The sequence below is a fragment of the Pleurodeles waltl genome, chromosome 9, assembly GCF_031143425.1.
Source record: "Pleurodeles waltl isolate 20211129_DDA chromosome 9, aPleWal1.hap1.20221129, whole genome shotgun sequence".
Taxonomy (NCBI): Eukaryota; Metazoa; Chordata; class Amphibia; order Caudata; family Salamandridae; genus Pleurodeles; species Pleurodeles waltl.
The window spans coordinates 408,460,669-408,478,164 of NC_090448.1; the positions used below are offsets into that span (position 1 = coordinate 408,460,669).

A 17,496-nucleotide genomic window follows, 5' to 3' on the forward strand; every position below is an offset into this window, starting at 1 on the left:
TAGTAGCCATTGGCTACTAACCCCCCAGACCTAAACACGCCCTTAAATTTAGTATTTAAGGGCTACCCTGAACCCTAGAAAATTAGATTCCTGCAACTACAAGAAGAAGGACTGCCTAGCTGAAAACCCCTGCAGCGGAAGACCAGAAGACGACAACTGCCTTGGCTCCAGAAACTCACCGGCCTGTCTCCTGCCTTCCAAAGATCCTGCTCCAGCGACGCCTTCCAAAGGGACCAGCGACCTCGACATCCTCTGAGGACTGCCCCTGCTTCGAAAAGACAAGAAACTCCCGAGGACAGCGGACCTGCTCCAAGAAAAGCTGCAACTTTGTTTCCAGCAGCTCCAAAGAACCCTGCAAGCTCCCCGCAAGAAGCGTGAGACTTGCAACACTGCACCCGGCGACCCCGACTCGGCTGGTGGCGATCCAACACCTCAGGAGGGACCCCAGGACTACTCTAAGACTGAGTACAAAAACCTGTCCCCCCTGAGCCCCCACAGCGCCGCCTGCAGAGGGAATCCCGAGGCTTCCCCTGACCGCGACTCTTTGAACCTAAAGTCCCGACACCTGGGAGAGACCCTGCACCCGCAGCCCCCAGGACCTGAAGGACCGGACTTTCACTGGAGGAGTGACCCCCAGGAGTCCCTCTCCCTTGACCAAGTGGAGGTTTCCCCGAGGAACCCCCCCCTTGCCTGCCTGCAGCGCTAAAGAGATTCCGAGATCTCTCATAGACTAACATTGAAAACCCGACGCTTGTTTCTACACTGCACCCGGCCGCCCCCGCGCTGCTGAGGGTGAAATTTCTGTGTGGACTTGTGTCCCCCCCGGTGCCCTACAAAACCCCCCTGGTCTGCCCTCCGAAGACGCGGGTACTTACCTGCAAGCAGACCGGAACCGGGGCACCCCCTTCTCTCCATTCTAGCCTATGTGTTTTGGGCACCACTTTGAACTCTGCACCTGACCGGCCCTGAGCTGCTGGTGTGGTGACTTTGGGGTTGCTCTGAACCCCCAACGGTGGGCTACCTTGGACCAAGAACTAAGCCCTGTAAGTGTCTTACTTACCTGGTTAAGCTAACAAATACTTACCTCCCCTAGGAACTGTGAAAATTGCACTAAGTGTCCACTTTTAAAACAGCTATTTGTGAATAACTTGAAAAGTATACATGCAATTTTGATGATTTGAAGTTCCTAAAGTACTTACCTGCAATACCTTTCGAATGAGATATTACATGTAGAATTTGAACCTGTGGTTCTTAAAATAAACTAAGAAAAGATATTTTTCTATATAAAAACCTATTGGCTGGATTTGTCTCTGAGTGTGTGTACCTCATTTATTGTCTATGTGTATGTACAACAAATGCTTAACACTACTCCTTGGATAAGCCTACTGCTCGACCACACTACCACAAAATAGAGCATTAGTATTATCTCTTTTTGCCACTATCTTACCTCTAAGGGGAACCCTTGGACTCTGTGCATGCTATTCCTTACTTTGAAATAGCACATACAGAGCCAACTTCCTACATTGGTGGATCAGCGGTGGGGTACAAGACTTTGCATTTGCTGGACTACTCAGCCAATACCTGATCACACGACAAATTCCAAAATTGTCATTAGAAATTCATTTTTGCAATTTGAAATTTTTCTAAATTCTTAAAAGTCCTGCTAGGGCCTTGTGTGTTAAGTCCCTGTTTAGCATTGTCTTTTAGAGTTTAAAAGTTTGTTAAAAGGTTGAAATTAGATTCTAGAAACAGTTTTAGATTCTTTAAAAAGTATTCCAACTCTTAGCAGAATAATGTCTGATACAGAGATGAATGTGGTGGAACTCGACACCACACCTTACCTCCATCTTAAGATGAGGGAGCTAAGGTCTCTCTGTAATATAAAGAAAATAACCATTGGCTCCAGACCTACCAAAATTCAGCTCCAGGAGCTGTTGGCAGAGTTTGAAAAAGCCAACCCCTCTGAGGATGACTTCACAGAGGAAGAAATTAGTGACTTGGAGGGCAATTCCCCCCTTCCAGTCCTAAATAGGGAGACCAGGGCCTCTCAAGCCCTGTCTCCAAAAATGATAGTCAGAAATGTTGCTTCCCTCACAGGAGGGTCCAGCATTTCTGAAATCACTGAGGATGCTCTCAGTGAAAATGACCCCCTGTTAGCCAGGATGGTCAAAAGATTGGCTTTGGAAAAGCAGCTCCTAGCCATAGAAAGGGAAAGAAAAGAGATGGGCCTAGGTCCCATCGATGGTGGCAGCAACTTAAATAGGGTCAGAGATTCTCCTGACATCCTAAAAATCCCCAAAGGGATTGTAACAAAATATGAAGCTGGTGATGACATCACCAAATGGTTCACAGCTTTTGAGAGGGCTTGTGTAACCAGAAAAGTGAACAGATCTCACTGGGGTGCTCTCCTTTGGGAAATGTTCACTGGAAAGTGTAGGGATAGACTCCTCACACTCTCTGGAAAAGATGCAGAATCTTATGACCTCATGAAGGGTACCCTGATTGAGGGCTTTGGATTCTCCACTGAGGAGTATAGAATTAGATTCAGGGGGGCTCAAAAATCCTCGAGCCAGACCTGGGTTGATTTTGTAGACTACTCAGTAAAAACACTGGATGGTTGGTTAACTGGAAATGAAGTGTGTGACTATGTTGGGCTTTATAATTTGTTTATGAAAGAACACATTTTAAGTAACTGCTTCAATGAAAAGTTGCATCAGTATCTGGTAGACCTAGGTCCAATTTCTCCCCAAGAATTGGGAAAGAAGGCAGACCACTGGGTCAAGACTAGGGTAACCAAAACTTCCACTGGGGGTGACCAAAAGAAAGGGGTTACAAAAACTCCCCAGGAGAAAGTGGGTGACACTAGAAACAAAGAAAAAGAGTCCTCTGTAGGCCCCCAAAAACCAGAACAGGTGGGTGGGCCCCAAGACACAACCCAAAACAAAGGTGGGTACCAGGGTAAGAACTGGGATGCCACTAAGGCCTGGTGCCACAACTGTAAACAGTCTGGGCACCACACCAAGGACACTTCTTGTCCCAAAAACAAACCCCAGAACAAAATTCCTGGGGTAACCAGTGTAGCCATGGGAGATGACTCCTCAGATGAGGAGGTCTTCCTAGCCTTCAACTGGAAACAGGGCCCAACAGGTGAGTTGGAGATTCCAGAGGGAAGTAGACACTTCCACCACCTACTGGTGAATGGAATCCCAACCACTGCCCTGAGAGACACTTGTGCCAGTCACACTATTGTGCATGACAGGCTGGTGCTCTCAAACCAGTACATCCCAGGTGAGACTGCCAGGGTAAGAGTTAGCCTAGACAGGGTCACTAAGAGGCCTGTGGCTTTAGTGCCCATAGAAGTGGGTGGCACTCTTAGCTGGAGAAGGGTAGTAGTCAGTACAGACCTCCCCCTTGATTGTCTCCTTGGAAATGACTACCCAGAGGTTAGTCAGAGCCCAAGAGAGAAACTGGTCCAGTGCCAGTCCTCTCCCAAGGATTCTGGAAGTCCTGCCTCTGCAGTAAATGCAAGCAGGCCCCAGAAGAAGAAGAAAAGAAAACAGAGTAGGAAGGGTGGACAACCTTTAGCCAAGGTTACAGCAAGCCAAGGAGATTCTGCTCCAGTAGGGGAGAACTCCAAAAATGGCCCTGATAAAGTCCAACCTGACCCACAAGAAGTCCTGGCTCGTCCGGCAACTGTTAAACCTGAGTGGGTGGCTCCTCAGCTAACAGAAGAAAGAGTGGAAGAAGGGTGGTTACTACAAAATGTGGTAACCCCCCACTCTAATACAGCAGACAGGCACCCTGAACCCAAAGAAGCCTGTAACTTAGCCCCTTCCCTTGTAGGTGAAGAGCTAAAGGTGTGGTTCTGGGCACTGACAGCTGTCAGTGGCCTCTGCTGGGTGTTAGCCTTTATGGCTGCACTATCCTTGGCATGGTGGTCAGACCCCATGCCAAATAGCAAGTTAGGCCCCCTGACCCTGTTGGTCATGGTGGGGTTACTCCAGCTCTGGGTAACCTCTTTGGGTAAGCTAGGGATGACCCTGGCTAAGATAAGATTAACAGAGGTGGATACCTCTAAACCCAAAATAAAAAGAATGGGTGGAGACATTGAAGAGGCAGACAAGAGGCAATTCAGACTAGGACCTATCACTGTGGAAGTGGGTCAGTTCCCCAAAGGGAATGACCTGAACAGAAGGATGTAAGGCAGAGTAGGCCCTGCAACTAACCAGCCTATTTCTCCTACTCTTCCTCGCCTGACAGACTAGGAAGACTCTCCCAGCTTGGGCTGAGTCTCCTGGCCTGTGGGCTGGGGGGGGGCTTGTGTAAAGAAATGGCTCCCTGTTGCAGTTACCCCCCACTTTTTGCCTGATACTGATGCTGACTTGACTGAGAAGTGTGCTGGGACCCTGCTAACCAGGCCCCAGCACCAGTGTTCCTTCACCTAAAATGTACCATTGTATCCACAATTGGCACACCCTGGCATTCAGATAAGTCCCTTGTAACTGGTACTTCTAGTACCAAGGGCCCTGATGCCAAGGAAGGTCTCTAAGGGCTGCAGCATGTCTTATGCCACCCTAGAGACCCCTCACTCAGCACAGACACACTGCTTACAAGCCTGTGTGGGCTAGTGAGAACAAAATGAGTAAGTCGACATGGCACTCCCCTCAGGGTGCCATGCCAGCCTCTCACTGCCTATGCAGTATAGGTAAGACACCCCTCTAGCAGGCCTTACAGCCCTAAGGCAGGGTGCACTATACCATAGGTGAGGGTACCAGTGCATGAGCACTGTGCCCCTACAGTGTCTAAACAAAACCTTAGACATTGTAAGTGCAGGGTAGCCATAAGAGTATATGGTCTGGGAGTCTGTTTTACACGAACTCCACAGCACCATAATGGCTACACTGAAAACTGGGAAGTTTGGTATCAAACTTCTCAGCACAATAAATGCACACTGATGCCAGTGTACATTTTATTGTAAAATACACCACGGAGGGCACCTTAGAGGTGCCCCCTGAAACTTAACCAACTAGCTGTGTAGGCTGACTGGTTCCAGCAGCCTGCCACACTAGAGACATGTTGCTGGCCCCATGGGGAGAGTGCCTTTGTCACTCTGAGGCCAGTAACAAAGCCTGCACTGGGTGGAGATGCTAACACCTCCCCCAGGCAGGAGCTGTGACACCTGGCGGTGAGCCTCAAAGGCTCACCCCTTTGTCACAGCCCAGCAGGGCACTCCAGCTTAGTGGAGTTGCCCGCCCCCTCCGGCCACGTCCCCCACTTTTGGCGGCAAGGCTGGAGGGAACAAAGAAAGCAACAAGGAGGAGTCACTGGCCAGTCAGGACAGCCCCTAAGGTGTCCTGAGCTGAAGTGACTAACTTTTAGAAATCCTCCATCTTGCAGATGGAGGATTCCCCCAATAGGGTTAGGATTGTGACCCCCTCCCCTTGGGAGGAGGCACAAAGAGGGTGTACCCACCCTCAGGGCTAGTAGCCATTGGCTACTAACTCCCCAGACCTAAACACGCCCTTAAATTTAGTATTTAAGGGCTACCCTGAACCCTAGAAAATTAGATTCCTGCAACTACAAGAAGAAGGACTGCCTAGCTGAAAACCCCTGCAGCGGAAGACCAGAAGACGACAACTGCCTTGGCTCCAGAAACTCACCGGCCTGTCTCCTGCCTTCCAAAGATCCTGCTCCAGCGACGCCTTCCAAAGGGACCAGCGACCTCGACATCCTCTGAGGACTGCCCCTGCTTCGAAAAGACAAGAAACTCCCGAGGACAGCGGACCTGCTCCAAGAAAAGCTGCAACTTTGTTTCCAGCAGCTCCAAAGAACCCTGCAAGCTCCCCGCAAGAAGCGTGAGACTTGCAACACTGCACCCGGCGACCCCGACTCGGCTGGTGGCGATCCAACACCTCAGGAGGGACCCCAGGACTACTCTAAGACTGTGAGTACAAAAACCTGTCCCCCCTGAGCCCCCACAGCGCCGCCTGCAGAGGGAATCCCGAGGCTTCCCCTGACCGCGACTCTTTGAACCTAAAGTCCCGACACCTGGGAGAGACCCTGCACCCGCAGCCCCCAGGACCTGAAGGACCGGACTTTCACTGGAGGAGTGACCCCCAGGAGTCCCTCTCCCTTGACCAAGTGGAGGTTTCCCCGAGGAACCCCCCCCTTGCCTGCCTGCAGCGCTAAAGAGATTCCGAGATCTCTCATAGACTAACATTGAAAACCCGACGCTTGTTTCTACACTGCACCCGGCCGCCCCCGCGCTGCTGAGGGTGAAATTTCTGTGTGGACTTGTGTCCCCCCCGGTGCCCTACAAAACCCCCCTGGTCTGCCCTCCGAAGACGCGGGTACTTACCTGCAAGCAGACCGGAACCGGGGCACCCCCTTCTCTCCATTCTAGCCTATGTGTTTTGGGCACCACTTTGAACTCTGCACCTGACCGGCCCTGAGCTGCTGGTGTGGTGACTTTGGGGTTGCTCTGAACCCCCAACGGTGGGCTACCTTGGACCAAGAACTAAGCCCTGTAAGTGTCTTACTTACCTGGTTAAGCTAACAAATACTTACCTCCCCTAGGAACTGTGAAAATTGCACTAAGTGTCCACTTTTAAAACAGCTATTTGTGAATAACTTGAAAAGTATACATGCAATTTTGATGATTTGAAGTTCCTAAAGTACTTACCTGCAATACCTTTCGAATGAGATATTACATGTAGAATTTGAACCTGTGGTTCTTAAAATAAACTAAGAAAAGATATTTTTCTATATAAAAACCTATTGGCTGGATTTGTCTCTGAGTGTGTGTACCTCATTTATTGTCTATGTGTATGTACAACAAATGCTTAACACTACTCCTTGGATAAGCCTACTGCTCGACCACACTACCACAAAATAGAGCATTAGTATTATCTCTTTTTGCCACTATCTTACCTCTAAGGGGAACCCTTGGACTCTGTGCATGCTATTCCTTACTTTGAAATAGCACATACAGAGCCAACTTCCTACACTACTCCTTTGATAAGCCTACTGCTCGACCACACTACCACAAAATAGAGCATTAGTATTATCTCTTTTTGCCACTATCTTACCTCAAGGGGGAACCCTTGGACTCTGTGCATACTATTCCTTACTTTGAAATAGTGCATACAGAGCCAACTTCCTACAATCAGGTATTGGCTGAGTAGTCCAGCAAATGCAAAGTCTTAGACCCCACCGCTGATCCACCAATGTAGGAAGTTGGCACTGTATACACTATCTCTTACTTTGAGATAGTATATACAGAGCCAACTTACTACACATAAGCTTTGCATGTCTCCTAGATAAGATAAGTCTTGGCTGCTCATACACAGCTACCTCTAGAGAGCCCTGTTTTCCTAAGCACTGCCTACATTCACTAACAGGGGTTGCCTGGACCTGGTATAAGGTGCCAACATTATAGGTGTCCACCACACCAAGCCCGCTTCCTACAGTATGGATGATTAATGTGCCATGTTGTAGGAGTTGGTGTCAGTGGGCATACCGCAGCATAATCCACCAGAATAACGGGTCTAACATGCCCAATGCATGTTAGTTTTAACGATCCCCTGCAAATTCATAATGTAGACCAATACAGTTCTTTTGAAGAAAAGAGCTGAGCTTACATGGGGTATATTCTTCATTAGCAATGGCGGTTTCCAATTCTAAATGACCTAAATCCACTTGTTATTGCATGGATGAGCACCAGCCTCGGGCATTGTAGGAAAGTACCTTCTTTTTTTGGCATGGCTACCCCCATTTTCTGCCTGTTGTCAGTGTGTCTGACTGTGTCCACTGGGATCCTGCTAACCAGGACCCCAGTGGTTATGCTCTCACCCTTAAAACTTTTTCACCCCATATTTGGCATACTGTTGCCGTAACATAAGTCTCTAGTATATGGTACACAGGTACCCAGGGCATTAGGGTTCCAGGGGATCCCCATGGGCTGCAGCATGTATTATGCCACCTGTGGGAAGCCCATGCAAAGTGTTCTGCAGGCCTGCCATTGCAGCCTGCGTTGCAAGTATTGGAAGTATGATTCCATGCAGGCTCCTTAGGGGACCCCCAGCATTACTACCACCAGTCATCTAGGGTTCCCGGGCAGCCCAAGCTAGTGCCACCCTTCAGACAGGTTTCTGTTCTCCTGCCGCTTGATCTTATCAAGCTCAGGAAGGCAGAACAAAGGATTTCCTTTGGGAAAGGGAGTTAACATCCTTTCCCTTTGGAAATGTGTGTGAGACTGGCTGGGAAGGGTAGCCTCCCAAGCCATTGGTATGCTTTGGAGGGATCATTTGGTGCCCTCCGTGTATATACCAGTGCACACCGGTTCAGGGACCCCCACCCCCCCCAGTCCCTACTCAGGTTTGAAACTGGACAATTGAAAGGGGAGTGACCACTCCCCTGTCCATCCCCACCACAGGGGTGGTGCCCAGAGCCTCTCCACGGGTCCCTTGGTTCTGTCATCTTGAATCCAAGGTTGGCAGGGACCATTGGAGCATCTGAGTAGCCAGGCCAGGAAGGTGACATCAGAACCCCCTCCTGATAGGTGGTCACCTGGCTATGTGCCCAATCCCCCTTTTACAGCTATTTAGGGTCTCTCTCTTGGGTGGGTCCTCCGATCCAGCTTGCAAGATTCCAGCAGGACTCCTCTGCAACCTTAAGTTAAATTCTAGCCACTGTAACCACAACTGGAACCTCCAGGACCAGACAATCTGCACCCACGAAAAGACTCTTCCTGCAACAGTTACCACCTCTCCTTCCAGCTTAAGCACCATTTCCCCAGCTGCGCATCCTCTGAGGGCGGCAAGTCTTCAGTCTGCACTAGAAGGAATAAGGAATCTCCCTTGGAGTGAAGGAGTTACTCCCCTGCATCCACAGGCACCTAATGCATGATGACCGGCTGCGTGGATCTCCTCTCATCCTAAGCTGTGTGGATCCTGCATCACGGGTGGTGGTCTGGAGTAGTCCTCTTGGTCCGCTCTGCCAGCTGTCCAACTTTAGTGGCGGTAATCCCTTGCCTTCCAAGGCAGAACAGTACCCGATGCACCGCATCTCTTGCAGCTGCCAAAGCTTGTTTGCATCCCCTCCATGGGGAACGTCAGGCTATGTGCAGCTCCAGCTCTCAGCAATCCTTCCTGTGACGCACACACCCTCTGCGTGGTCCTATTGTGGCATAGGACCCTTCTTTTGTGTGCTGTCTGGGCTTCTTCTGCGACTCCTGTGGCACTCCTGTGGGTGCTGCCTTTGCTTCTGTGGGCTCTGTGTCGTTGAGGGTCCCCTCTGCCTCCCTCTCCTGGGTTGAGTCCTCCTGGGCCTGGCTGGTCCCCAGCAGCACCACATTTCGCCAGCCACAACATTTGTCTTTGCCACGGATTGTTGGTGGAATTCCTGCACCAACACCCAAATGCAATTAGTCTTCCAGTGTGGGATGTCGCATGCATCCCTCAGGAATTCATCTTTGGCTTCAGGGCTGCAGTGCTGACCTTCTTCTCACCGTCGACCAACTCCTGTCACTACAGCTGGGTGGGTAGTAGCTCGTACTCCTCCTGGACTCCGCTGTGACTCTTGGACTTGGTTCCCTCTCTCCACAGGTCTTCCTTTCCAGGACTTCACCACTGGTTTCTTGCAGTCTTGTGTGGGTTATCTGTTCTTCTTTTCCTTCCTTTTGGGTGGTTTGGGGAAATTCCAGTGATTTACTCCTGCTTTCCGGGTCCCTGTGGGGTACTGTGTTAGTTACGTCTGTGGTTTTCTAGTACTCCCAGCTCCCCTCTACACATTACACTTACCTAGATGGGGGTCCTGTGTTCGCATTCCATTTTTTTAGTATATGGTTTGGGCTGCCCCTAGAGTCACTATTGTCTAACTGCATTCCCACTGTTCTCTAACCTTTTTTATGCCTATTAATGTTTACTAGTGTATATAATTAGTGGTTTTTTACCTCCTTTTGGAGCTGAACAAGGAAGAGCCACACAGAAAGAAAGAACAATTATCCAGCTCCTTGTGGACATCACAAAGGTTTCTGGATACTTGGCTGAAAACCTACATGTCTCATCCAGGCCAGGATTGTGGTATGCTGATATCACAGGCTGAAGTCCTGCTATGCTGCTGTTCCCCTGGAGAAAAACACACTAGACAAGGGCTACTGGAAAAAACACACCAGATGAGAACTTGTCTCATCCAAGGGAAAATGAAATTAAATTTACTGTTCAAGTTTAATGGTCAAAAAAGGAGTTCTGACAAACACTAAGGATGTAGATCAGGTGTAACAAACTGTCTAAGGCAAAGGTTGCATTACTTAAAAGATCTTTATTGGGGAAAGAATGATCTGCACAGTGCATAGAAAGAGTGAAGCTTTATTTCTTCGCCAAAACTTTAAGAGACAATCTACATGAAGGTTCTAATCATATGGAAGGACTATTACATTTTATTCTAACTAGCTCACACAATGTAGGAGAAAGTACTAACTGGGATCTGAAGGCAACAGAATGAGAGATGGATCCACAGAAGAGATCACTGATTCGATAATCTCTGCCTCGAGCATAAACTGACAAGAGGTCAAGGATTGCTGTGGCATTCCGGATTAACATACTAGATTACAGTGGAGGGTGAAAAGCACACAATAGGACTTGATTGTTATCAACATCAGTTTGAACACAGATCAGTTTACTGATCTAGGGCCCACCCTCTGCAATTCTGTTCTCAGAGCAGTTCCTGTGTAAGAAGAAAAGAATCGCTTACAGGATTCCTTGGTTATGCACACACACACACACACACACACACACACACACACACACACACACACACACACACACACACACACACACACACACACACACACACACACACACACACACACACACACACACACACACACACACACACACACACACACACACACACACACACACACACACACACACACACACACACACACACACACACACACACACACACACACACACACACACACACACACACACACACACACACACACACACACACCCCCCCCCCCCCCCCCCCCCCCCCCCCCCCCTCAACTAATTAATTCAAGACACAAAGACATAGTCACTTACTGGGATCCTTCTGTTTCTTCACATTTCGGCTGTCTTTGAAGTAATCAGACAGGTTATTCCTTAAAATGGAAAAATAAAAAAAGACAAATCGAAAGGTCAAAGGCAAGCCCTTTCCTTCTTTCGTCACCCCCCCCCCCCCCCAGAAACCAGGCCTCCCATAAAGGACAATGCAACTATAGAAGGTCAATACTCCTAAACATTGCACTATAAGTAGTCATGTGAACAAACCCAATAAGGAAAAGTAACTTACTTGTAATTCCTAGTTCTCCATCGTACATACCCGCACTGAAGTCATAAACCAAGAACAGTGGTGTAACGAAACTTGAGGGCGGCTGCTAAATACATCAATGACACCCCCCCCCCCCCCCCATTTCCCCCCCCCCACCCCCCCACCGAACCAGTGAGGAGCTCTCAGGCAGGGGCTTGCCACCTGAGCAGTTTACTGTGCGTGTGTGTGTGTGTGTGTGTGTGTGTGTGTGTGGGGGGAGGAGGAAGGGGGAGGGGGGAGGAGGGGCTTGGAGCTTGGCTCCCCCCTACACCCCAGGGGCTGTTATGCCAGTGACATAGAATACATCTGTGCATATGCAGGGATCCCAGATCACTTTTTCTTTAATTATTTAAAGTCAATCTTTAGATGGAGGTTGCCACCTAAATAGCCATAAACTTGTTATGACCCCAGCTAAATAGCAAGACAAGCCTGCTTTTTACTGAATTTTTCTGAAACATAAAATGGCATCTAATTAAAGAATGTGACCACATTGCAGCATCTGACAAGAGGTACTTTGGGTTTAATTAGAAAACGCCTATCACACGCAGAGAGAGAGAAAATGAAAGAAAAAAGAAGTATGTCAGGTCAAGAAGTCAAGGCTTTAAGGAAACAATACACTGTTACCTTAAGGGGCCAGCAGCGTCCCTTCCCAACATACACTATACTTGTAGTTTGCCTCACAGCCTCGGTTCTTTTTGAATGGTGGTAATGGACTTAAAAGTAACCTATTCCTCTGCATTGTAGGACCCTCAATGATAAGCATTAACACAGGACAGAGTAGCAAGCATATCCCTAACCTGCAGGTGTCACTATAAACCATAAAACATTATGAGGCGGAGTCTAAGCAAACTTATGGCAAGTAAGAATCACTCTAATTAAACAGATTCTTTAAAGTTGCCTGACCTAGTTCAGAGACAGCTCTTGAATCTACATCTACACAATAACGTTTAGAGAACGTATACATAGATTTTCATTTAGCTGCTTTATAAATTTGTCAGTGGGACATTTTTATACTGAAAACAGATGATGATTTACTACGCATAGAACAAGCTCTAGGTTTACCTAGAAGGGGCTTGTTAGCCAACTGCTAACAGAGAGTAATACAGGAAACTATTCATCTACCTATAGGTTGTTTAGAAGAAGCCATACCGCTCCTCAAAAGGTCTATAATGTATGAACAATGGGTTTGTTTTGTGAAGTTCTTTAGTTCTGTCTAAATAGAACTTAAAAATTCTACAAAAACTAAGGAACAAAGGGTTACTTCTACTGGTGACGGTTACTGGAAAAAAGCTACAGTGAGATTGTTTGATGTAGAAATCTGACAACTGTTAGCAGAAAAGAAGGATGTGTTCCTAAAACTAAACTACTGCTGTGGAAAACTGTATATGGTTCCACAGAAGAAAAAGCTTGAAGCTCACTAACTCTTCCTGCTTAGGTAATAGCTACTTAAAAAAGACTACCTTCCAGGAGTGGTGTTGCTTGAGGCCTTGGGTATGGGTTCAAAGGAGGGAGCCATTCATTTTGATAAATAGATTTAACTCCAAAGGAGGAGCAGGCTGTTTAATAGGATGAAAATTCCTTTTTTTTTTTCAGTCCTTCAATGAAGGACTTAACAGGTATAGTAAAGAAGGATCTTGGAGTTGGTCCTTTTCTGTATGCCAAGAAAAAAGTGGCAGCTAAATGTACTTTTATTAAGTTGAACTTTAGCTTGATTGTGGCAAATGAAGTAGATAAGGTAAAATGACATCCTCTTGGGATTTAATTGGCTTGCTGGTATTCTGAAGGCATTCGATGACAAATCTTTTCCATTTAGAAGCATAAGATGGTGTTGTGTTCGAATGTTTTGCTTCCTTGAGAATGGTCATACAGTCTGGAGGAAAATTTAAGTGCCTCTACTGAATGACTTCAGGGACCATGCCCCGAGATCCTAAGAGTGTGTGTGTTGAGATTAAGTCTTCCCTTGCATCCTCGACAGAAGGTTGTGTTTGCATGGCAACTGCTTGGAGGGTCAGATGGAAAGGTGAAGTAGCTCTGAATAGCACCACTGCCTAGGTCACTCTGGTGCAATTAAAATCAGGATATCAAATTATTTGAGCATGAGTAGTACTGTTGGAATTAATGGGATCAGAGGAAACACAGCGAAACTTTATCAATCGATGAAAAAGGCATTGCATAACAAGTTTGGTTCCCTCATTTTCGATGCAAAGTTTGGGCATTTTGCGTTTTCTCTGGTAGCTAAAAAAAAGTCTATGTTGGAAAACCCCAAGTCTTTCAAAATATTTAATAAGACTGCATTGTTTAATTCCCATTTGTGATCGTCTACAAATCATATGCTTAGTAAATCTGTCAATTTTTTGATACCTGGTAAATGAGTTATTTGAACAGTTAGACTTTTTGCCAATAACCAATGCAAGAATGAACTTCTACAGATTGAATACTTCACAAGGTAACCCTTTGTTTAAATGATGCATCATTGTTGTAGTGTTTGTTTGTATTCGTATTCTGTTCGACATTAAGGAAGCAGCAAAAGCCTTCAAGGCAAGATGGACCGCCTTCAGTTCCAGAACATTTATGAGGTACAATTATTCTTTTTGCGACCACTGACCCAGTGCTGTGAGATTTTGTAGATTAGCTCCCCATTCAGTCAAGGAAGCATCTGTGATCATTTTCTGTTTTGGAAGGTCTTGGAAAAAGGGGATTCCTTTCAGTAAGTTGCTTTTCCTGCACCACCGCATCAGGGACTGTTTGGCTTATGCGGTGATAGCGACTGTCTTCCCAGTTGTCTTTGTATTGGGACCACTAGCCCTTGAGGCACAGTTGAAAAGGTCTCATTTGAAGACGTTGTAGGAAGCTGGCTCTATATGTAGTGTACTGAATATAGGAGGACACTATGCAAATAGTCCAGACGACCCTTATTGGTTTAGAGGTGTTAAAATAATCCCAAACGCTCTTTTCTGTGGGATTACCAGAAGATAGTGCTAAGCATTTAACACACAGAATATCTGAGACACACACTCAAGAAGACACCCAAGACCAATTGTTTAGATAAACAGAATCACATTTATGTAATGTTTCAACATCAGAAAAATCTTCAAAAGAAGGTATGTACTGTTGCAGAAAGTTCTTCTCAGTGGGGAAAGTAAATACACCAATTTACTTTTACACCTTAAAGAACTTTTACTGAATAGGGGTTTTTGCATTTGTTTCTTGGGGTCCCCTTTAGGTTGAAGGGTGCTAGGGGTTCAAGGACACAAGAAACACCAGCAGTTCAGTTTAACCTGAACTGGGGAGTGTGGGTGTGGAGGTGCTGGATGGGTTGGGTGCCTTGCACACGGTATGGTTGAAGAGCAGCATCATCTAAAAACAGGCTGTAGAGGGGAACTTGGGGACAAGTCCGGGAGCTCCCAAGGGGGTGGGGGGCAAGGGACCTGGCAGCAGGAGAGCACCGTTTGTTTTTGTGTTGTGGACCTGGGCCGGGGAGCTCTGGTGCAGCGGATTTTGGTCAGCGGGTGCTCCTGTGTCGAAGGCGCCCATGGTTTTCAGACCTGCAAGACGAGGACAAAACAGGACAGCTGGGCCACTCTCGGTGCTGGGGTTTTTGCACTGCTGATGTACCTTGACGTCTGGTGAGTCTTTGCGGCGGTGGAGTCCAGATTGGACTCAAACAAGCTTTAGTTGCTGCAAGTGGTCCAGTACTCAGGGTAGCGGTGTAGGACAGCTTGGTGGGTTCTGGCATTTTCTCACTTGATGGGAGACAGATCTGACTTCCTAAAGCATGGTGACCTCCTGGGCCGCTGCTGCATCAGTGGACCCGGTGGTCAGCAGAACAGTAAGCAGGACATTGCAGTAGGTGCCTCCAAGCTGCAGGGAACTGGCTCCTCCACTTCAAGGGAGATGGTTAATGGATTGGCAAAGTGCTGGAGGCCCACCGTGGATTTTGGAGGATGTACAGCTGTCAGACGAGTCAGGTTGTTGGTAATGTCCGAACAGGAGTAGGCAGGCTGGCAGAGTCTGGTTTTGGAGTGAAGGAGTCTCTCCCATGCATCCGCAGGCACCAACTGCAACAACTTCCAGCTGCATGGATCTTCATCTCCTGCAAAACTACGTGGATCCTGCAATACAGGTCTCCCTCCAGGGTGGGTCTTCAGATTAGACACACAAGATTCCAGCAGGTCTCCTCTGCATAGTTTACTTCATCTTCTGGCCACAGGAGCTCACCACACACCAGGACAGCTTCCTACAGTAGTCACTTCATTGCACTAGTGTCAAAAAAAGACTTTAAAAAAGTACACAATTACTGTAGGGGTAGCTCTTCTGATCTGCGCGAAGGCTGGTGCAGAATGAAAAGAACAGACGTCAGCGTGCGGGGGTGGTGCCTCTACAGGTTCTGCGCAGTCATTCCCGCATGCACAACACCGACGACTGAGTTGACCGATGACACCTGATGGCACACAGAGGTACTGCTCGAGAAAAGTCCCCAGATCCAGACTGACGCCTGGGGGAATTCAAAAGGTAAGCAATCTGCAACTAGAAGTCTATCAGATCTGAAACTTGCTACTTATCAGGCACTCTCAGAGAGTTTCTTCCAGGACATTATTAAATTCATACTTTACGTAGTTACCACACTGTAAAATTCCCTGAATTTGCAATGTATTCTTATCACAGCGCAACAATATCTTCCTGTGCTATGGAATACCCCTAATAATAACAAATTTATCATTAATTGCCCAAAACATAATACTTGGTGCAAACAACAATTCTGCTTCACAGACAGTAATGATGATTCAGAGGTAACAAACCAGACATGCAATTTACAAAGTTATTCACCTGCTCTGGTTCTGGGTAAAGAATGGGATATTGATTGAACAGCAAGCACCATCATGGTAGGCATCCAGCAGAGCTTGACGATCACCAGAATCATAGACAGAGTAATATCTGCAAGGAATACAGCGCAGATAAAATAAATTAATTTACAAGACCCATAAAACGCTTTTCTCACACAGGTAAGACTTGTAGAATTAATAGTTCCTGTTTGATCTACTTCAACTTAATGCCCTTTACCTCTTCCGATCATTAACTTATTTTCCCCACCCCTTTTTTTCCTCAACTACTCCGTCCCACTAGACTCTTCCACGACAAGCTTTTCCCTCATATTTCTCCACACCCTCCCAAGACATGACCTCTCCTCTCTTGACTTATGCTGCCTTCTGGTGTTTTTCAACATTACTTCTCAGGTCCTGCTTATGATCTTGTTACACCTTACTCTGTTAGTCCACTCTCCTCCTCTCTCCAACCAATGATCACTTAAGCCTATTCCTATTCTCCTGATGTTTCTTGCAACCACTGCCTGATAATACTTTTAATCTCCTGGATTATAAACTTGATTAGGTCTTAAAAAAACATACATTTTATTTTTCACATGTTCTCTGTAAATTTTAATGTGTTCTACTTGGCTGTATGTACATCACATCGAGACTTGTTGAGGATGCTTGGAAGAATTGATTAATAAACAAACAATGCTACTACACTCCACACACGTGATCTTATACATGGATATATTGACTGATGGATTTAGGACCTATATTTGGCACTCAAAGTGCAACAGGACTTGTGTAAAGACATCTCATAGCCATCACTCTGATTGCACCACTTACATATGAGGCATTAAGCTCGGACCTTCACAACACTTTGGGATGCAGGGGTGGAAAAACCACAGACGCATAATATCTTACATATATTACTGTCCCAGGAAAATGGTATGTACCACTCAAAACATCTATTAGGTGCCTGTAATGGGATGGTGTAAAAGCCCTTGGTTGCCCTCAGAGAGACGTGGGATGAATATTTGGCAGAGATGTTATGGACCAGGAATGGACGAGGATGTTGGCTTACACACAGTGTAAGATGCTGGCTCAGTTTATGGTGTACACATATGGTATGGCACCCTATACTGCGTCCAGGCAGCCCTTAGTGATAGTGAGTAGGTGTCCAAATAGCAAAAGCTCTTCAGGAGTAGCTGAGGCGAGCAGATAAATTTTATCCAAGAGGAATGTAATAGCAATACCACAGTAGTCAGGCAGTAAATCACAAGAAAGAACCAAAAAATAAAACAGCAAAAAATAAAGGATACTTTATTACAGC

At 46.8% G+C, this 17,496-nt stretch overlaps 1 protein-coding gene across 1 annotated transcript in view; it reads right to left on the bottom strand.

Annotated features, from left to right (window-relative positions):
• Nucleotides 1-17,496, bottom strand: part of NXF1 (nuclear RNA export factor 1) — a 313,238-nt gene that overhangs the window by 110,920 nt on the left and 184,822 nt on the right. Inside the window, exons 14-15 of the mRNA XM_069207165.1 lie at nucleotides 16,183-16,290; nucleotides 11,088-11,146 (exon numbers count right to left, since the gene is read on the bottom strand). Coding sequence (XP_069063266.1) covers nucleotides 11,088-11,146; nucleotides 16,183-16,290 — 167 coding nt within the window. The remainder of the gene's footprint in view (nucleotides 1-11,087; nucleotides 11,147-16,182; nucleotides 16,291-17,496) is intronic.